Raw genomic sequence first — 22,371 nt, 5'->3', positions numbered from 1 at the left:
TTTAAATCTCTCTCTTATTTACTCAAGCCAGTACTTCAGGGTGGTTGTTATCTTGTAATTGGGGGGATGGAATATGTGGGTGTGGGGGTGTAATTGGCTGCAGAAGCAATATCCCTCATCTACTCAGTATTCAAAGCTTTTCAGAGCTCAGAATACCAGGTTTGTAATTTTGCACAGATTAGTCCACTATTTTGGTCAGTGTCTTGTTACTCAGTTTTGATTCACACAAACCCCAAGGAGCCCAAGCATGTGGAGAAAAACGTAGCGCAGGGTCTGACAGGTTAGTATGTAATAGAAGCTTAAAAATTCTACAAGTATCTCCTGTTAGAAATTGAAAATTTCCTAGCAGATAAGAAAGGGGATAACTTCTGAGCTAAAAACAAAACAAAAGTCAACTAGAGGAACAAGAAAGTTGAACAAAGAACAAAGCTCAGAAAATTCAACTAGCAGTATCACTGAAGTAGTGAAATTTAATCATAATTTTAAAGAAATCTGTTTAAGTACTTGCCATGCACAATGCCTGAATGGTCACTTAGCAGTGCTGCAGTGGATAACAATTTACAATCTGGTAAGGAAGATATTTTTGTATGACAGGAAAAATGCATAACTATTGGCAAAAAAAATCCATTCAAGTAAAAATAAAATTTAAAAAAATATACTTAGTTGCTTACACGTATGACACATTTTTTTTCCTTGGTGAAAGCATTGCAACTATATTGTTAGATTAATGCAAAATTCACATAAATATATGTCAAACAACTTTATTTCCCTTCTCTCTAAATCTACCTTGAAACATTCTTGTGCATGACCCAGTTCTTCATCATTAATCTTCTGTTTTGAGCACCTCTGGTCAGCTAAGCCCATCACTAGTACAACTGTTCATTGGTTTTGACAGGGACAAAAATAATAGCATACCATAATCACCGTGACAGCTTTGTATCTAATGATTCAAAAATTAAATGAATGTCTACACTCCCTTTCGCATCAGCTATCAAACGATAACCTGTTTGAGTGGATACTCTGGATTCCTGTTGTAGAATTGTAAATTTGTAAGGTCATTTTAAGAGTTTGCACCCTCATAGAACACTTGCAGAAAAATCAAACAGAATGCTATAAAGACCAACAACATTTTTTTTTAATACAAAACCTTTTCTAAAGCCACTGTAGAAGAAACTGCTTTCTCTCTTGGAAATAAACTACAGATAAGGAAAGCTGAAATCATACATTCCTTATGAGCTTATAATGGAGACTAAGCTACCAAACAACAAAACCCACAAAACCAATACACAGTCACTAGTGCCAAGTTAACCATTCTCTGACATCCTTTTCTTTTGTGGCTATCCCATCTTGTATGAAATAATTAAATGGTCACCGAGGGCAAAGAATAATAAAGTCTCAACAAATACCTGGGACTTTTACAGAGCAGCTCCATGATTAACCTCGCGGCTCCTTTGTGTACCCATCCAAATTGTGGCTCAGTCCCAGGTATGTCCTGGTACCAGCACACCCAGTTCTGGGCTCACCACTGCATGCTTGGAGACAGAAGAGAGCATCAGGACCACAGCAACTTTCAGGCCACTCAGAGATACACAGAATCAAGGTTGTAAATACAGTCACCTTAACTGCAGATTTTTAACTCTAAACTCAAAAAGAAAAATGAAGACATTTGTGAGGGTACTTCTACCTTTGTCAAGTTATTCCTGATGTTGTATTTTAAAAAGCTATTATTTTCACTCATATCAGTGTGATATGCATCAATACAAAGACCTATAAGTTCCTACTAGGGAAAAAAAAACATTTTAAAAATCATATAGATGTATTGGATAAACAGGAGCTCTTACAAAACATTCTCGCATAAGAATGAAAAAGACTTGCCCAGACTCACAGCATCACAGAATAAAATAATTCAGAAGCAAAAAAATACCTCTGAGGTCATCTCCTTCATCCTTACAGGAAACAGCCCAAGCTTGCTCCCTTTAGGCACTTCATCTAATCTAGTTTTAAATAAGCCATATAATGAGGCTTCTACAGTTTCCTCTGGGAACTTATCCTACAGTCTAATGGAACTCGTTTTCAGGAAGTTTAAATTATTTTTAATTTCCTCCCATTACTTCTAGTTATATATCATATACTTCATACAGTATTTTTAAAAAATACAGTAAATAGTAATTTTTCTTCATAAAAAGTAACCTTTACCATCATTAATAAGCTTACTAATTTCAAAAAGGTTTTTCAAATTAGTGTAATTCTGTTGAAAGGTTACAATGTAAAAATGAGATAAAATTTTCTCTGTTCATATATATGTGTGTGTGTGTTTACAGAAGGTATAATGATGTTGTAAGGTATCCTACAAACATGACCCATTCCAAAAGGGGCTATCAGTACCAAGGAGATATGTTAGGTGACTGTCCATTACCTTAAACTGACAACCTCCTTGCTGGAAAATACTTGGGAGTATATGAATAAGGGAAGGGGAAAAAACTCTGCTGGAAAAAACCTGTTACAGTAGAAGACACGTAAAGTCAAAAGAAATAAACTAGGAAATTTGCTGTTTTGGTACTCTAGTATACTGCCTGTCATCATTAAATCACATAATGATGGTGCCCTATTATTGACAGTTCTGGTAAAGGGCAGTTGTTCCCGCAGAGTGGCAAAAAGGTAACTGGGTTTATCTATACTACAACTATACCATTTTTTTTATGAATGCATGCAAGTTGCTATAAAGTAGCTAGCCTGAATGTGATATAACATCTAGTACTGAGCACTAATCCAGCTGCCCAGATGGGACCAAGCTCTTAGTTACCACAGAGAACCTATCAACTCCCAAACAGAATCACCTAAAAGTAGTTCAGGTATTACAGCTTTCTACAGTGTGCTGTGCATAATCCGAGGAAACAATAGTCATCAGAGTAACTAAGGTTGGACTGGACCTCTCAAGGCCACATGGTCCAAACCTGGCTCAAAATGCAGGGGTAGCCTCTGAGGGACAACCTGTGTGCACAGCAGGGAGCACAGAGCCAGGGCAGGTTGTCCAGGGCCTTGCTCAGTCAACGTATCTCCAAGCAGTGGGAAATCCACAGCCTCTCCAGGCAAACAGTGCCAGTGCTTAGCTGGTTTCATAAGAAATAATGTTTTCTTCTTATAGCTGACTGGAATTTCCCTTGCTGCAGTTTTTGACCACTGGTCTTACATCTCTACTGCACATGCCTGAGAAGTCTTGTTGAGTTTTCTCTCTACCTTCAGTCTACGTGGTTGAAAACAACGATTAATCCAGCCCAGTATGTGGGTAGACTGCCACACCACAGACAAAAAAACTGCTCGCTCATATTCAACCCACTGTCCATCAGAGGCACAAAGATCTGGCATTGGATACACCCTCCCTTTTCTGCAGAGCTGCTTTCTAGACCGCCAGTTCCTAGCTTGAACTATTGTTGTTCAGCTCCAGGTGTCTCCCCCTTGGACTTTTGTGTCCAGTTTGCTCAGAAGTGGTCCCTAGCTCAATCTTCTTAATCCATTTTCAACCTGTCCAGGTTCAAACTTGTCATTTAAAACACCTTGTTCAGCAGCTGCTGTACCTGTGTTACCTCTTTGTCTGATGTCCCCAATTCTCCAGGTACCCCAAACTGTGCTCCCAAACATGCCCTGAACTACTGCCTCAGCACCTCAGTGCTTATCTCCCATGTGCACCCAGTTGGAATCCAAGTGTGGGCTTTTTAAGCCTACATACCTTAGGAGCCACACATCCAAAAGGCAGATATTTCTAGTCCTTAAAGGTACCCAATCATGAAAAGGCTACCCTGAGAGACCACTTCATTTCCATCACAGAGCAGTGCTTTTAAACTCTTATTTTTTAAGAGTTGCCATAAGAGACAGGAGTAAAAACTTATCAACAGCTAAATGGTTAAATCATTCATCTAGAAAATGATAGATGTTTTCAACTTGAAAGTGTCCAAAAACATACATTCCATCACCAATTTATAGTAGCATAAAGAACCTTTTCATTTCCTTAACTTGAAACTGTTCTGCTGTGGACAAAACGGCAAACAGATCACATAAGCAAGGTTTAAGAGCACATATCTTAATCCCTCTAGTTCCTTATTCTAGGAGCCTGGCTACCAATTCATACCCTTTCCTCTTTTGCACGAGGAATCTCAAGTGCCTTGCTGCACAGCTTCAGAAAGATGGGAAACTTCTTTCTTGAAATAACTTACAGCCTGTAGTCACTTCTTTGTGGCTATGGGTTTGGTAGGAACTTGTTCTTGGAACTCCTAATAGCTGAGTGAGGAACGTAAACAGTGCACGTTGTATGAAAAAATGGGCATTATCTTAACTGGTGGATGTGTTTTATGAATGACTGGTGTATTGAATGAGCTACTTGCAGACATATAGCTCAAGGAAAGAATGCACAGACAAGAGGCCCCTACTTTCACTCCACATACAGCACGTAACTCTAGAAGGTATAAAATTTAGAATACATTCTCATCCTCACAGTTGTCCACACCCAAGGTACAGATTGTTTAGAATTCCCCATTGAGAGGTCAGACTTTTCCCCATATAATGTACAGAAAGCTTCAGCATTCCCCAAAGGTTTCTGTGCCTGGGACAGGAAACCCAAAGACTACATGCTGCCCAAGTCCTTTGGTGGATCTAGTGCTGTAGACCTTTAAGGCACTGCTTCTCATTAAACACAAAATAAGGCATGCTAACATTCAATCAACCTTTTAGTCTGGCTATCCAGGCAGACACCAGTCCTCAACATGGCATGCGGCTGATGTTTCAGGATATGCTCTAAATGACTTGAGCCTGAAGGCAGAAGCATCAAAATCAGCCACTCAGAAATGCAAAGTAGAGGCCCCTGAGATGCCAGATCCCACCCTTCTTCAGCTAACCTATGATGCAGGTAGCTTTTTCTTTCCACTCAATTCACAGCCCTATAACTCATCATAAAATTAGAAGCTTAATTTGTCTAACATGCTGTCCCTTGAACCACAAGAGGAGGATGATTATACTCTGTTCTATAAAGTAGGCTGGTACATTCAATCCAATTGAAGAAAATGCAATCCTAATTCTCTATAACCAACCAAAGTTGTGTATGTTTCTTCTTTTATTTTTGTTTTTAATTTCTTTCAGGTGTCTGCTTTAATCCCAGAGTTATCAGTCATTTGATCTCCCTTGCTGAAGGTGTCCTACTTTGCATAAAAAGATCCAAGATTAATTAGGAAAATAATGGGTGTGAAACACAGAGAACATGACTGAATTATGAAAGTCCTAGTGTCTGCTCCCAGAATTGTTTCATCCGTAAGTGTTTCATATAAAAATGTGTAAGAATTCCTCTGAGGAGAAACTGGAGCATAGGCTTTCCCCCTGCCCAAGAAATTGTCTAGCTCCTAGACTTGACTCCTGTGGCTAGAGAGACATATCACAGCTCTTTAATACTTTTTGTACAGTAAAACAGCTCCAAGGGGGTGAGTAGCAAGCTTATAGCTTGAAGGTGGGAACTGAGAGATGAAGGTTTGAACCCTTGGAGGCAAAAGGGGGAATACTGGCTTAATACAAAAGTAAGTGAAATTCCACATTATATGGAATGTCAGATTAGAGGAGATCAATGGCTGCATGGCTTAAAAGAAAATGAATATAATTAAGGAGCTTGATCATATATTATGTGTTTAGTTCAAACACCTATGAAATCAGGGTGATTAAACACTAAAGAATTAATCAGAATCAAAGTCTGTCAAAGTGTTTTCTCTTTTAACACCTTGGTATTCCTTTAAAGTAAAAAAAAAAAATATTAAACCCCACTTTTTCTCATTTCTTTTTATTTGCAGTTAAGTATTTTCACAGAACTGGGTCTAGTTATATTTCAGGATCACCCAGTTGGATTCCTAGTGTTTCCTGCTCAATAAAAATTATGCTGCAGTTACACTTTTAATTCCTTCACTGTGCAGATCTAGACATGGCAGTCCTAGGTATTCTGTAAACTGCAGAAATCAAGATAGCCCTTCTTAAAGTCAGTTCAGAACCAAATAAATATTTTCATGGTTTTGTTTCACAATGTTTATTATTATGGAAAAAAACTATTCTTGAAGAGAAAGAAATAAAACAATGATTTCTCAAACATGCTTGAATAATTAAGAAATAGAAATGTCCTGGGCTTTACTGGGAATGTGCATTTTAAGTGCTTGTGAATATCCAGTCTGCAAATACACTATGTATCTACAAAAATCAGGAACTTGCCACCAAGCATTTTCTTGTATCAGGCCTCCCCTAAAACAGCATCTCCAACCTTTATCAGAACAAAAAAAACCCTTTGATTTAACGTTTTCCAAAAACAAAAGCAGAGATCATCACTTAAAGGAAACTTAAATTTAAGGGATAATTAACTATGCTGCAAACGCCTGCCAGAAGCTATGCCACTGTCCACAGAGCCACCAGATGTCAGTGCAGATCACACAGAATTCATCAGAAACAAGCAGCCTCCTGCAAAGGGCCAGGACTCTGCCAGGTGTGTTTAAGAGGTGCTACCACCACACCAGCACCCACACCAGCAACTCTTAGATGATGAAACTCCTTTCAGACCAAGTGTTTCCTGCTGCCTCACACATGCTGAATGCTAAAAAAATATGGCCAGTTGTAACTGGAGCAGCATGACCAGTCTCTGCTATTCCCACTTTCAGACCAGCCACTAAAGCTTTTTGGAATAAAGCTGTTATTTTGGGAGAATTCTTGTTCCTCCAGGAGAGCTCAGAGAGTAATATGATACTTTTGCCCTGGGAGATGGTATTGCCCCCCACTTAGAAAACAACTCCTTGACTTTCTGAGGAAGAAGTCTTCTCTCCCCTCTGTTCATATCTCCGTGTATTTCTGCAGCATATGCACTCTGCAATGTCTCCATTTGATCTCATGTTTTTATCAATGTGTAATTTATAACACATAGTTGACAGAGGACTGTAATATCTCTGGCATGGAGTGTAAGGTCAGATGGACTCCCACTGGTTCCTCCTGCATGTAACCTAAGCTTCATGCATTTGTATACCCAGATTTGACATAGCCTCTCTTCTGCTGTTTAGTATTCCTGAAGTCTCTCTTCCTCCCATCACACTGTACCCTGTTCTTTCCACCTCACCCACCATTTCTTCACTTAACTGTGAACTAGTCCCCACCCTCGCTGTTCACACTTTAAAGCTTTCCTTGCCACATCAGCTGGCTTGATAAGATGCTCTTTCCTCACTTTGTCAGGTACATTCTGTCTCTGCCCAGCTGTCCTCAATTCTCAGAGGGTCCTGCTGTCAAATAGAACAAAATTTCTGTTGATAACTTCAGCTGTATAAACATTATTAAACCACAGGAACCATATGCTCATCCCCCAGTCCATTTCCTCCCCCATCAGGGCCAAGACTGTCACCTGGATCACCACATAGGAGCAAAATGTCCTGCCAGAGCACTAAGCCCTTTGATACGAACTGGGAGGGCAGTGAAAACTATTCAAGGGTGAAGATACCATGGCAAGCACCAGCCAGAAAATTCTATTGCTCTGATATTGGAAAGTGCATGAAAGAAACTGATTAAGCTTAACTAGAGTTAGGTAGAAAAGTAAAGACCAAGGTGGGCAATTTTCTCTACAAAGCATATTAAGAAAATTAAAAGTGGCATGAACCAAATATCAGAAGGCATGTTTGGGGTACAAGGCTGATAACGTCTAGGTAACTGTACAGCATTTACCACATGGGGCCTAGACTGCTTAGGTAACATTGTCAGAAATAACAAATCATCTTAGGAACATAGGACCAATGAAAAAAACAAAAAATAATTTGGGATGGATTGCTTATGTGGGCAAAGAGAATGCACAGGGGGCATCAAAATAGCAGATTTGGAAAGGGCAGGGGAGGGAGGAAGGAATACTGTTACTATACCTTTTTCAAATGCCATTCCCACTGTGGAAGTGCACTTGCCTATGGGACAGTGGTGACACTTACCTCCAGGACTGGGGTCTGCAACAAACAAAGCAGACTCAAGCACAACAGTAGGTACAACCCTCTATGGATATTAAGGATAATAATGAAAAAAACTTCAGAGGCTCTTTTGCATCCTTTAGTTTGCCTTTCTGGAACAGATGATAATTTGTTGGTTTCTAAGAGCTCTAATTCACATCCTACACTCATATTTAATTTCCTGTATTTTTATTGCAAACTTTAAAAATATTAATGCACTAGCATAGCCCTGAAACCTGAACTTCTGCCTGAAATCCAAAACTTCTATGCTTCTTGTCCCATACAAACATTCAGTAACTAGTCAGCCATTTCTAGACTTCTGAACCACTCATCTGGTATCTACAGTGAAACCTCTTCATTCTCTGCCTTTCTTCCTACAGGAATTCTTAGCAATAGCAAATCCTCTTCCATAAGGTCCACTATTTGTGCTGGATGACACCTTAAAACAGTTCTCTGAAGACAGTATGGAGTTACCCTAAAACAGACAGAAAAGATCAGCAAAACCAGCAAGAGGTACTCTTACCCTATGGAGCAACACTGCACAATAAGTTACTGAAACTTACTTAGCTTATTTAACTATTATCCTCTCTAAAAGCTCCCTTTGGAAAACAAAACAGAAAAAAAATTACACACACACACATCCTCTTTCCACCCTCCCACTCCTCAAAAATCATGGAAGCTTTATGGAACATTATAAAACTCCAGAACTTTAGAAAAACATCTAAACAACCTTATTAAATAAATAATAATGATATCATGTTCAGCAATACACAACTTCAAATAACAGAAAAAGTTTCTCAAAGAAGAAATTTTAAGTAGGGGAATTACAACAGTGTGCCCAGCTGGCATGTAAGGCCTGGCTGCCCTTACAGAGTGTGCTAGTGAGTACTGCACCTTCAGATTTTTTCCAACCCACCACCAATCAAAAAGGTCAAATAAATTTCCAAAATACTAAGAATTACTTTAATGAGGTAAGTTACCCACAGATGATAAGCATTTTATTATTCATGACAAAGGCAGAACACTGAATACATCAGTACACATCAGAACATTTTTAATTCCAACAAATGCAACTCTTTGTCACTTTCCCACGTTAAAAAAAATAAATCAATTACACATAATAAAGAAATACAGAAATGCATATAGGAAATGCAACCAAACAATAATAAATATAATAATAAAAAATAATAAATAAAAATTAGTTTCCAATTCAATCTTTACCAGATCAATGTCTTGTTTATTGCTCAGAATTATGCTTGCCCAAAAAGACACAGGAAAAAACAGCAAAACTTACAAAACTTAAATAAATAGCAATTTCTTTCAGCTACATTACAAGTGTAGCCTTTCCTACTTAAGAAGTACAATGATGTTAAAGCTGGGGGTGGGGGCAGGGGAAGTATACACCAAAGAAAGAAGACTTGGAATAACATTTATAGCCAGACATTCCAGTAACTTCATCTGACAATCATAACACAGCCTTATAATTCACTTATGACAATTTGAAACAATAATACTGAAAGATATTCCCTGTAATTGCAGTCAAAGCATTACCCAGAAATTACTTTAAATTATTTAATTTTTACCTTAAGCACTTCGAGTGTCAGACCTTCAGAAAATAAATTACAAACACCAGAGACTCATAAGTTGTAAATAAAAGTCTTGCAAAGAAATCTAACATTTGTAATTTGCAGAACATGAAAATACACAGCTGTTCATTTTTTCTTAATAATCCAAAATTTCTAGGCTGCTTTGTAACATTAAGCAGTCTTCTACAAATATGCCCAAGTTAAAGCACTATAATCTTTACATTAGTGAAAAATACAAGTTACAAATTATACAAGTTGTATATTTTACAATCACACCAACGGGGCTGGCATTTCAGGTATCCCAATGATCTTTAAATATATACCCAAGCAGCTGCTGTTCTAACTGAATGACAGCTGTAAGTAAGATTTAATTAACCCCTAAATTTTCACGTAGAGGCACTGACACTATATATTACTTGGCATTACAATGCCCATTAAAGTAAATTTATCACTCTACACTAGTAATGTTGCAGAATACAACCTTAATGTTTTACCAGAGGAGGAAGCAGTATGTCAAACTATGAACAAAGAACATGCCAGGTAAGCTTGTAATTTTAATTATGAAGAAAATAGAATTCTTCAGCAATATAAAAAACATGCTATAAAAAGTTAACAATCACAAACGGTTAATAAAAAAAAACAATTTAGTATTAAAATATTAATAACAGTAATGAAGAAAACAAACAAAAAAACCAAAACAAAAATCTCACCTACTTTCAAGGTAGAACTTTCAAGCTGTCTCAGAATTAAATATATCATGATATCCAGTTGCTAGGGAAGAAGGGGGGGGGGGGAGAATGTTCTTAGATCTTATTTGCACATAGCAATTCATTAGATGTATTGCCTATCAGTAGGGGTGTATTTAATTTATATTCAAACAAGCCCAGGGGGGAAAAAAACCCAAACAACCTCACACTTCAGGGACAAAGGAACAGTGTGAAGGACAAAGTAAATAAATAAAAATCAGAGAAATATCTCGCTCAGTCTCGTAATTTCAGAATGGGTAGTGAAGAAAACCCAAAACCTAAGACATATACAGCATATAATCACTTTTTACTTCTCCTGAAATGTCCTCCTCCTGCAAAGAAGTAAAAAGAAGTAGTTTCTTAATCTTTCTCCTCAAGATATAAATAAGTACAGAGAGAAAACTTCCTTTTTCCATTTTGACAGAAGGGTAGGGGAAGATGGAGGAGAGATCTGGCAAATAGGCACAGTCAGCAGAGAACAACCCCAGCTGTGCTGCAACTCAGATGCTGCCTAAAGAGAACCTTGAGACAACTGGGTCTTACACCAAGAATTAATTCCCATAGTGGGTGTCCCTCCCATACCAGAGGACACAGGTTTTTGGCTTTGAGTTAGTAAACTTTCTCCCAGTAAGAGTAAAGATACTCACACAGAAATTTTGGAGTTAGAAACAAAGAGAAGAATACGCTTGGCACTTTGTTTTCTGAGCATCCAAAACCAAGCTACCGTAAACCAGACGTTAAAGCAAATAAAGTTTTACACACACACAAATTGTAAAAGTGCTCTGACAGAAATGTTTGCTAAAAATTATTGTATAAGTAAATACAAGAGATCTTGAAGGGAAAAAATATACCAAGAGTATTTATCTTTTTTCAAAATGCATTGAAGAAATACTTTCCTAACTGCAGTCTACTTATGATTCAAATAATTATTTTGATAATATCTTCACACTGTCTTTCTAGACTGTGGAACATCAGAATCCCAAGTCAGAACCAGGGCTAGAGATTTACTCTGCACTATCATCACAATAGTGAAAAAAAATTATTTACAGTATTGTCCATCTTTAACAAATTTCTTCTCTTTCAGTATTACATATATTCAGATTCTTTCTTAATCATATTCCAGCACCCACTTTACCAGTTGTCTTTATTTGAAAATTTAGCAGATAGTTCTATGCTTTGGATCCTTTTATTTCTTTCAGCAAAATGAGAGTTTTTGTTATAATCTGGTTCACAAAAGGAAGCACAGTCTCTAGAATTTTTACACTTACGGTGCAAATCTGCTTTTTTCTCATTTAATTCCACCAGCTGTAGTGAGGCAGCACCTACTTTTAGAAGAAACTGCATGACCAGCTGCAATTAAGGCATGAGCTAGACTAGTCTTCTCACACAGAACATCCACCTCTAATCTCATGCCAGAACCATAGTGTTTAAAATAAAATAACAGACAAGGTTTACTAATAAGCTTCTGAAACATAAGTTTTGCTTCAGCACTCCAGTATTCCCCCTTGGCAGGAACAGTATCATGTAAAGAGCAAGAGTGTGCCAAAGGTGGTAAGTAAGACAGACATTTTGGAATAACTTTAAGTTTATGAATGTCAGAGTAAGGGATGCTCTTCAGCCACCCATAATCAATAAATTTAAGAGCAACAGACTGTCTTGTTACTTCACTAATTTCTGCCCTGTTCCACTGTCCTTCCAGTCCACACTTGATCAAGCAAGTAGTACCAGGAGCCACAAGTTTTTCGGACAAGGCTGGCAAATTGTCAGGAAGGTCAGAGAGCAGCAAAGACAAATTTTTCATGCAATTAAATAAGACTTCAAACTGGACACAAAAGTTTGAAGGATCAGTAACTGCAGTTGCAAACCCAGCATACTTTCTGCCACTTTGCAGCAGCATCCACGTGACTGAATGCATCCTGAATGATGTTTCACACTCCCGACACTCTGCATTACTGTATTTTTTTTGTTCAACAATACTCCAATGATTACTTAAGAGCTGTTTCAAATACTCCTGAAGCGGAACTTCCCCTATTAAGATATCTACTTCCCAGATATGAGAGGATTCCTCATATCTCAAAAACAAGATCCTTACTTCACGATCCAGGAGTATATTTACTACATGGACAAACTCCGCTTTCTTCAGTTTTTTAAACGAAACCCATTTACAAAACACAGCTTGTTTAGGAATACTTCTAATCTTACCACTGAGCATCTTCGCATTATTCAAGGACACCATCTCACACTTGCCATAATCCATGAAAAAAACTAGCATTAGCTTCCTCCTGACAAACTTCTTTATGACTTTTGATCGAAACCACTTCAAGTTCCTTTCAGATTTTGCTATGCATTCCAATCCTTCTTCAATGTCACCTGCCTTAAGCAAATCACTTCTTTGTGCTTCTTTGACAATTAATAGATTTAACATGTATAGTATGTGCAAATTTCTAAGTAACTGCACATGAAATTCTCCACTCTCTGATATATTAGTTACTTTTGCTCCTTCTACCTGTCCATAATTTAGATCTTGAGGAAGGACATTTAAGGGCAGTTTGGGAATATTTTTCACAATAGCCTTAGTTTTCCTTTGACTACATAAACCCTTCCTGGACTTTCTATCTCGAGGATTACCATTTGTAAACAGAACCTGTTCTGGTCCAGTTTCCTGGCTATTCACGGGTGTGTTTTGCCACCCTGTCCTGCCTTTTTTCTGCAGAAGGTCATCAGACATAGACTTTCCCTCACAAATTATATCTACTTCCCACTGGTCTCCTCGTTGCTGTAAGAACTTGCAAGCAACCAGCTTACTCATTATGTCACTTACGAACGAGGAAGAACCCCAGTTTTCATCAGGAACACTTTCTACTCTACTAAGGAAACAATGAACACTGAGTCTTGGCAAAGTTGAGAACTTCTTCTGAATCTTGGAGATTTTTGAACGACTTACAACTGCTGCATTACCATAGTCAATGAACTCAACCTCAAAGGAGTTTTCTGAATTCACAGCTTTAATAACTGCTCTATAGTAACAACAATCAGCAGCATGCTCTGCTACAATGAGATCCCCTACCATGAGCTCATCTAAGCAGTTTTCATGACCTATATTCACCATTCTCTCATTTAACTCTTCTGCTAGTTGTATTATTATGTTTTCATCTTCTTCAAGCTGAATGTAGAAACTTGATGGACTATTCATATGAGAAATATACCCTGTTACTTCAGAATTCACCTGAATAACACGTTGAGGAAGACTGATTAACTTAGGTACATTTTTGTTACTCCTTTCCTCCTCACCTGTATGATTTAGTTTTTCACTGGGGGATTCACAGGGATCATTTAAAGTTAGTTCCTTTGCATTTAAAGCAAGTTGACAGAGTGGTTGTGAAGCAGGCTCTCCAACCACAGGATCCTCTCTGTGCTCCAGAACAGCACTGACAGTATTTCTAGAACATGTTTCTCCACTGTCCTGTGAAGTTAATGGTTTTGAGGACCCATTACATGACTTCTGTGTGCAACATGCAATTTGCTCTTTCTCTTCAAAATTCTGTCCCATATCTGTCTGATAATACTCATCATTTCCTTGGCATTTCACTTTACTTTTCAATTTGACTCTTCCAGGATTTTTCACAGTTACTTTATTAACTTGTTTGACATCTCCCATGTTACATAGGACTCCTCCATTACTTCCAACAAATTGTTCTGTGTAACTGGTCAGTACTGACTCTTCCAACATTTTTTCTTTAATTTTCTGACTGACTTGAAGCTGACCATCATACAACTCCACAACAATCTGTCCATCTGATTCTATGGATACAATAACAGCCTTCAGCAATTTACCAAGGAATGTTTCCTCAAACCACCTAGTAATTCCTGCTGGTATTTTTGCCTCACCAAGACCAGACAGACAGCATTTAATAGCTTGCATGGGTGTGAACATTAAGTCACTGGCAGAGTCTGGAATAGGCATCAACTGGTCTCTCTCTACCATATTCTTATTTCCAAAATCCACAAAGTCAGCACATACATAGGATGTTGATTCCACAGGAAAAGCCAAAGCTCTATAAAAGAGACCATCTTCAAAATATCTGGCTATACATAATCGCATATTGCTGGTATCAAATTTTGTATTATTTGCCATTTTGCTTATCATACTAACCTTATTCATCAATGCCTCTATAGTTTCTGTGTTTCGATTAAGCTGACAATAGAATTTTGAAGGATTATGTACATGAGTTATATAAACCTCCTCCTCACTTCCAATTTTTATGTTAAAAGATGAGTAGAAAAAACTGTAAAGAGAACCAATAGATGCAAGGTTTCTCAGACCAAAATATTCAGACTGGGCAAGACCATGTTCTCTGAGGAATTCCTCTGCACTAATAAACGGAGTCTGTAAATCAACTATGTTGCATAAACCATCAGGGCCTAGAAGAACAAGAGCATAAATAATGCAAGTCAGTGGTCCCCTAGAAGCAGAAATCAAGTCTTCAAAATGTCTACAGACTTCTTCAGACCAATTAAACGAGTCAGTCTCTAAGAGTACATTTTTAAGCGCACATCGAAATGCCTGACTTTCCAGAGCTAGGAAATCTGGAAGAACAGCTTGAAGATCTTCAAGAAAAACTCTTTCCCGATAACCATAGTCTACAAAAACCACATCAACTTCACTTGTGGACACCACCTCCACAACAGTTGCTCTGTACCACTTCCCATCTTTAGGCCATTTAACAACACAGGCACCCTGTCCAGTTTTGTAAGGAGAGGAATGTGTTTTGTAGTAAGTTTGAATTTGTTCCATTAAGTTATTTAGCTCTGGCAGTTTGCTTCGCAACTGACATGAAAAATCTGCTGGGGAAACCATGTAAGAACACACCACTTCAAAAACAGTTCCTGGTTTAAACACATATTCTTTATAAAATAGTTTTTTCTCACATGCTGATTTACAGCTTTTAGAGACAGCACCTTTTCCAAAACGGGACAGCCCAGATTCTTTCAGCACTGAAGGACCACTTGGTAATTTATCTTTCCAAAGTATCTCTCCATTTCCTGATCCCTTACTTTTACAATTTTTATGGATGCTCTGTGAATCACCTTTTTTCTTATTTAATTTGTGGGGACTCGGGGCATGACTTTTTTTTGCCAAATGTAGAACACAATCTGGTGTCTTCTCCCGGTATTCAGCATATCCAGCTTGAACCATACACATGGCAATATTTCCTCGCTGCAAATCATCTGTATACTGCATGTTAACAACATACTTGTTTTTTTGCTTGCCAGTGACATGAAGCAGGAATACTTTGTTAAACACAATTTCTTTGAAGAAATCAGTTTCCTTTTTAACCCACACACCGTCAATAGGAAATGTGCAAGCAAGCGTACAACACATAGCTAAAGCTGGTAAATGAGAAAACTCAGGAAGCAATGTTTTCACATCACAACAAGGTATTGTATCTGTATTTCCAAAGTCCAAAAAATAAACTGTAATGCTTTTATTAAGTACTTCAGTGACAACACCCCTGTAGTAAAGCATATCTTTGCTATACCGGGCACAACACAGTAATCCACGTTCTGGGTTTTTAAGGACCATTTCATCAGCTCTACATTTATTATATGTGTCTGCAATTTTTTTCATCAAGGCCTGAAATTCATTCTGATACTCATACGTTTGAATCCAGAAGTCAGATGGATTTATGACATATACTACAAAAGCAGTATGGAAAGAATTCGTTTGCATTTCTACTCTTTTGCAGTAGCTTGACAAAGAACTATCCCATTCAGGTAAGCAGCTTTTTATACATTTATTTCCAGTACAATTCTTAGATGAAACATCTCTCTCAGACAGCTTGTAGTTCACAGCAATACTTGTGATTTTTGTTTCCAAAACAGAGACAGGTGACGCAGCTGCCACGTGCAGATTTTCTGAATGCTCAGCATCAATACCGAGATTCTGATTCTGCAGTGTAACATAATACAAGCATTTAATGTCATTGAATAAATCAATATGAACACACACAGAAGTTTGTTCTATCAAGGCCTGCAGAAGTTTGTTCAGCTGAGTTTCTATTACTGTTTCATCCTGACTAGCAAAACAAGACAGAGCACATGGAAACAAAATCATGGGTAATGCCATGAACTCAGCTCTAAGTTTCTGAACACAACTGTATGGCACAGCTTCAGTACTGCCAAAATCCATCAACCAGACTTCCACGTGGTCAGGGAGAAGCTGTTTAACCACTCCTCTATGCCACTGTCCATTTTGCCTTTTGGCAGCACAGAGTAGCCCTAAACTATCAGAATTTTTATTATTTTCTATACTGCTAGCTTCATAGTATGAATGCATAGCCCCTGTCAAATCTTCTAGCTCTTTCTGCCATTTCTGTATCTGACAGTAAAATTTATTTGGGCTTTCTGCAACAGATATTTTTACATTTTCTTTACTGCCAACAGGTAGATGTGGAAAAAGATCACTTGGAACTGGACAAAAACCTCTTGGTTTCTCAGAATCACTAGAAGTAAACAACTCCTTGACTGCATACTTCCGTTGCAACAACTGGGGCACTCTCTTACAAAGCATTCCTTGAGGAAATGCTCTTAATGTTTCTACAATAAGACAAAACGAATCTCCATCAATAAATTTTCCTAACTGCAATTCAAGGACATCACTAATAATCTTTGGCACTTCTAAAATAAACAGTTGGTATGGCATAACAGCTTTCACGTGACCTGTAACCTGTATTCCTACCAGAGATGAAAAATAGTTAATGGCTTTTGGACCCCATTTTTCTCCAAGAGGAAGTATGCTTGCAAAAACACCCAAAACCACCTTTGGAGGCAAGTGAAACAATTCATCACAAGCTGAGGCAAGATGCGTTTCCTCAACTATGAGCACTTGCCCAGTGTCTATAAGAAAAGCCTCACAGATATTCTCTCTCTTTTTCAGAACTCTTCCTCTATGCCATTTTCCTTCTGCGTCTTCCACCAAGCAAGAATCACCAACAGACACATTATCTTTTACTTTGAATACACGTTGTATTTCACTTTGTAGTATGTAATAGTCAAGCTCACATCCTGCCTTGTCTTGACCCTGGAACACTATCACCAAGCATTCGGGATGGCATTCTATATGAGTTATCTTCAGATTCATATCTACTGTGTTTGATCCAGCAGTCAGAGATTCCATTCTATCTGCAAAGAAAAGGTGCAAGATCAGCCTGATAATTTCCCCTAAGTTTTGTCAACTAACTCCTTATGTATTTGTTTTTGAAACTGCTTATTAGAATATTATTATACTTCTGGTTAAAACATACAAAACACTTAACCGTGTCATTTTTTGTGTCAAGTGTATCCCAGTTGCTAATTCTCTTTCTGAGATGTTCAGATAACATCTGACAAGTACCTCTGGACCTGCTCTTGTGACTACAGAGTAATTATATCACTTCAGAGTACTTAGTAATCAGAAGGCTGTTCCCCGAATAACACAATTATATAGACAGACTCAATGACACAAATGTGGAGGGAAGCACAACAGGACACACAACCAGAAAGATAGTTTTCTGTGAGAAGAAAAAAAGTTACTTCTGGTCAAAGAAAACTAAAGAGTGGAAAGCTATTTATGTAAGTTATACAACCTCTGCCCACTACACAAATGTTACTTACACTCAGTAAATTTACTGGCAAAACTGTCCAAAGGAGACCTAACGTAGTGTTTCATTCCACTGGACTTGTGGTTTCAAGGACAGTTTACCACAAAAAGTATTTCCAGTCCGTTTCTCTCTTTTTAATGTGAGTGTGACTAATGACACCTCCCCTGCTAACCTTGCTTTTTCTGTGCAAATCACATCTTCAAATCAATGACAACTTACAACTCTGTGCTTTACTGTTTGCTTAATCTGGCTGTCTATACACTTCCAGGTATAGCTATTCTGTAGTTTACATTTTCATAGTTGCAAGAACATACAGAACACAGTATCTGCATCCAACTGCACTGCTCATCAATTAACAATTGTGCCAGGTTATTTTATACTGTCTTAACCATTCCTCAAACCCTTCAGTTAATTTGCTGACCTTCACCTATGAACTGGTTTTCAAGATTATTTTCCAGTTCCATTCAAGTCTTTCAATGGATCTGTGATATCAGATTGTTTAAAAAGAGTACTTATGTCCATAATTTAACCAAGCAATTTTATCAAATAGTCATCTGTTCTACTGAAGTAATTAGGGGAATGCAACACCTGCCAAATGCAAATACAGTGAATAAAATACACAAGGGCAGACTGGACAAAGCATACACTTGCTTTACAGATTTTAATGTAAAGCTGAAAGCAAAATTTAAAGCTGCAACAACAAGTTCTTAAAGCAATATCTTCCTCAGACCACAAAAAAATCTTCAGCAGAACTGATGTGATAGTTTTTATCACAAGCATATATGAAGTATGCTAGTGATCATGCAATGTCTTCAGAATAAATATTGATTCCTATTACTATAGTTCAAACAAACAAACAAATAAATAAATAAACACCTTCTTAGCAAGTGCCCGATTTCCACTTTTTTCCTCTGTAATAAAATAGTAAGCTAAGTTCCATTTTGGGGTTTGTTTTTTTTTTATGAAAGAAAACAGCCTTCAGGAAAGGGTTCTTTCTGTGTGGAAGAAACACCTGGTCGGTACAGAAAAATCCAACTCTTGAAGTTGTACCCCTAATGCTTTGGGCACCGTTTTTTTTATTTCCCTGCAACAACCCCGTGGTTGCTGAAACTTGTAACAAATTAAAACAACAAACTGCAACAACAGTTGCATCCTCGTTTCCACGGCCCAAGAAAATACATCACAGAGACAGTCACAATTCTACAGTTTAAAAAAAAACTTTTTTTTTCTTTTACTCACCTATACACCTGTTAGGATTTACTTATTCAGAACACACCATCTGAAACCTCAGTCCTCTTATTAAGAGCTGTGCATCTCTCTACAAGGAAAGATGATAAAAAAAAAATCTGTAGAAGAATAAAAGTAAACTAAATCCATATTCTGCGTCTCAAAATTCTCCTCCCAACAAACACACTCCCTGCAGAGTCCTTCATACACAGTTTAATTAGAAGGTTAAGATTTTGAAAAACAAAATTACAAAACTGAATGCACCTCATTAAAACCACGGTAAAACCACTCTTCCTTCACTGCAGTTTAGCAAAGCAGACCAGGAAGAAACACAGGCCGCAGATAACCTACCACCTACATCTAAACAAGAGTGGTCACATATTCACGCTTGCAATGCTTCAAGTCATCAAAATCTACACTCTATCTTGCACTACTACCATAAAAACAAACAGCATAATTAAAGGGCTTTTAACTACAACAAATTGCGAGACACAAGCGACAATTTATAGTACCTGTATCGCTCTCCCAGGCTGTCCGTCTCACCGGGGCTGTTCGAAGCTGGCATGAGGGGCAGAGCCAGAGCCGGGCCCGTCTCCTCAGCGCAGGGACTGCGAGGCAGACGCTGCCCCCGCCAGGCCAGACCCGAAAGGGAAGACCTCCACCTTCCAGCAACTGCTGCCTTAACACTCAAAGAAGCGAAAACGACCTGGGAGAGCCATAATAGCCAGGGAGCGGTTCTTCTACCCCGCCCCGACTCCAAGCCCAACAACAACCAGCCGCCACCTCTCACACCTCGCTGACAAAATGGCGGCAGAGGCGCAGGCCCTCGCACGCCGCTCCACGGAGCGCAGGCGCTGTGGCACCACAGGGCCCTTCACTGCCCCTTATGTGGGGGATGAGGGTTGCAGGGGATTGGCAGGAGGGCGTCGGCGGCACCCAGGCAATCGGTCCGGCCCGGCCCGGCCCGGCCCGGCCCGGCCCGGCCCGGCCGCCCCCAGTCTTGGGCTGAGGGCAGTGCGCGGTGCGCGGGCTGGGGGCGGCATCCCGCATTTCTACGTGTGTGTTATTTGTAAGGTGTTATCTACGCTTTATGAAAGGTACTCGTGTGACACTGCATCCTCTGGAGCTACTTAAAAAAGACTTGAGAGCTTTTCTCATCATCAGGAGGAAGTTTTCTGGGCTGGACGCAGTACATTTTAACAGGGTGCAAAGTGTTGCCCCACTTACTTTTGTCTGCAGGTGTGGCTTTTTTGGGCAGCGAAGAGGGCAGGGGGGTGGTGGGGTTGTTTGGTTTTGTATTTTTTTACTAAGAAGGTTAGTGAGACGGTCACAGTAGGGAAACTTGGTATCAACTATAGTCCTACAAATACCAATAGGTACTGGTTTATCTATAGCTGATATCTTTGGAATGTTTTCCTAAGTGTATAATTATTTTTAAGGGTTTTACTTCAATTATTTTTTTTTTTTCCACTGGTCAGAATTGTTGCATCATAGTACATTTTGCGAAACTGGGGGAGATAAAAGCTGCTTGTTCAATTCATAGAGCTAGTAGCCACCTCCAAATACAACTATTGTATTCAAGCCTTCATAATACATGTTTAAAGTTGTATCTTAGCTACTTGGATTAACCCTAAAATTTACAGTTCTTCATGTAATTTTACAGGTTTTTGCAGTTTGTCATGTTAAAGTTTTTTTGTGAGAGCTCCTCAGATGAAAGTTTTGCAGATCTGGTAGACCTTTAGCTTTATATTTCTGGACAAATGCCTGGTTTATTCTTGCAGTTTGATGTTGGCCAACATAATTCCACAACTGGCAAATTACTTCTGAAGACTGAGTTTTGCCTGGTCTGTTTACACCTTTAACAGAAATTAAAACTATACATACACATTCTTAATTGTGAAATTGCTTACTTTATTCTACAGTGTAATGCAGTACTCCCACTGTACCCAAGTTTTCCCATTTTGTACTTTTTTGGTTGGTTGTTTTTTTGTTTTGTTTTGTTTGGGGTGGGTTTTTTTTGTTTTTTGGGTTTTTTTTGGTTTTGTTTTTGTTTTTTGTTTTTTTTTTTTTTTTTTTGTCTTTTTGGTTTTTGTTTTATTTTGTTTTGGTTTTACCCACACAACCAACATGTTGGTAAGCCTGTGTCAGACAGTCTGTCAGGACCGAGTGGCTGCTGCAGATTTCCTGAACTTTTCTGGAAGGAATGAAGAGCTTTTTTTTTTCTGTTTATGCCTTTGTTATAGGATTTGTTTGCAATTTACATCATCTCAGCCAATAAAGGAATTATGCCTTTTCTGACCTAATGGAGGGGTTTTTGATTGGTCTTTGGTTTGATCAAGAGTTGTATGATTATTATTTTTCTCTCCCCAGGTTTGATGCCTTCACTGGGAAGTGTCAGGTATGTGTAAAGCACTGCCAAATTTCAGAAGCAAGCTCCTCTAATAACGTGATACACCATAAGTCCATGAACCACATGGCAGAAATAGTGCTGTTGGCAATGTCCCAGAATGTCCCTATAGTGTACTGCAGCAAACTTGCAAAACAGGTTCAGTGTTTGCATTTGAACTGGGAATGTTTTAAAATGTTGGTGAAACTACATAGTTACTACCGATTAGTACTAAATCTCAAGGGTTTTTCCCAGCTTTGTTTTTTGTGGTTTTTTGGTCTTGTTTTTATTTTTTTGGTGGTGTTGGTTGTGGTTTTCTGTAAGAGGTAGAACCAACTGAGTTTTCACCTTTTACCCTTTGTTGTTTTATGCAAATCTTGTGTAATTGTTATCCCCACAAAAACCTGTTTTCCTAAGTTACTGTGAGGAAAAAATTAAGGTTGATTGTTCTTTTATCCAGTGTAGAACATTAAAAAACGCTAGTAAGTTTATTTATATTCCACAGATATAAATAAAATAGAACTGAAAAAGAATTCTGATGTATGAGGCTTTACTCTCTTTAACAAATCTTGACAAAGCTAAAGTGAGCCTGTAGTTGTGTTTTGCCTATATTAAACTTCTGAACAAGGTGGTACTTCATGTTTTCCAGAATATGTCTCTCTTAATAATAGCTAATGAAAACCTAAATCTTTCCACTATTAAGTAGCTGTGGGTACCCATTTTTATTCTGTGAGAGATGGTGATGTGTTTCTGAGCTTGACTGCTTTCGGTACAGTTAGCATGTGGGATTTCTTGTGA

The 22,371-nt window shown here is 38.3% G+C and overlaps 1 protein-coding gene across 2 annotated transcripts; it reads right to left on the bottom strand.

Moving 5' to 3' along the window:
* Positions 1 to 9,153: 9,153 nt before the first annotated feature.
* Positions 9,154 to 20,101, bottom strand: TDRD15 (tudor domain containing 15). Of its 2 annotated transcripts, XM_071742035.1 has the most exons (3): positions 19,700 to 20,101; positions 19,200 to 19,278; positions 9,154 to 17,502 (listed from the first exon to the last, which is right to left on the bottom strand). In XM_071742035.1, exon 3 carries the CDS (start codon positions 17,495 to 17,497, stop codon positions 11,609 to 11,611), a length of 5,889 nt encoding a protein of 1,962 aa, XP_071598136.1. In that variant the 5' UTR covers positions 17,498 to 17,502; positions 19,200 to 19,278; positions 19,700 to 20,101; the 3' UTR covers positions 9,154 to 11,608. The 2 variants fall into 2 exon arrangements, with proteins under 2 accessions (XP_071598136.1, XP_071598137.1); XM_071742036.1 differs by lacking the exon at positions 19,200 to 19,278.
* Between the last annotated feature and the right edge of the window lie 2,270 nt (positions 20,102 to 22,371).

Source organism: Heliangelus exortis, chromosome 3, assembly GCF_036169615.1.
Source record: "Heliangelus exortis chromosome 3, bHelExo1.hap1, whole genome shotgun sequence".
Taxonomy (NCBI): Eukaryota; Metazoa; Chordata; class Aves; order Apodiformes; family Trochilidae; genus Heliangelus; species Heliangelus exortis.
The sequence above is the reverse complement of the archived record's forward strand: the minus strand, read 5'-3'. Positions and strand labels throughout refer to the sequence as shown.

Coding starts and splice junctions, on each gene's coding strand:
- TDRD15 (XM_071742035.1), bottom strand. CDS start 17,497: ATGGAATCTCTGACTGCTGGATCAAACACAGTAGATATGAATCTGAAG.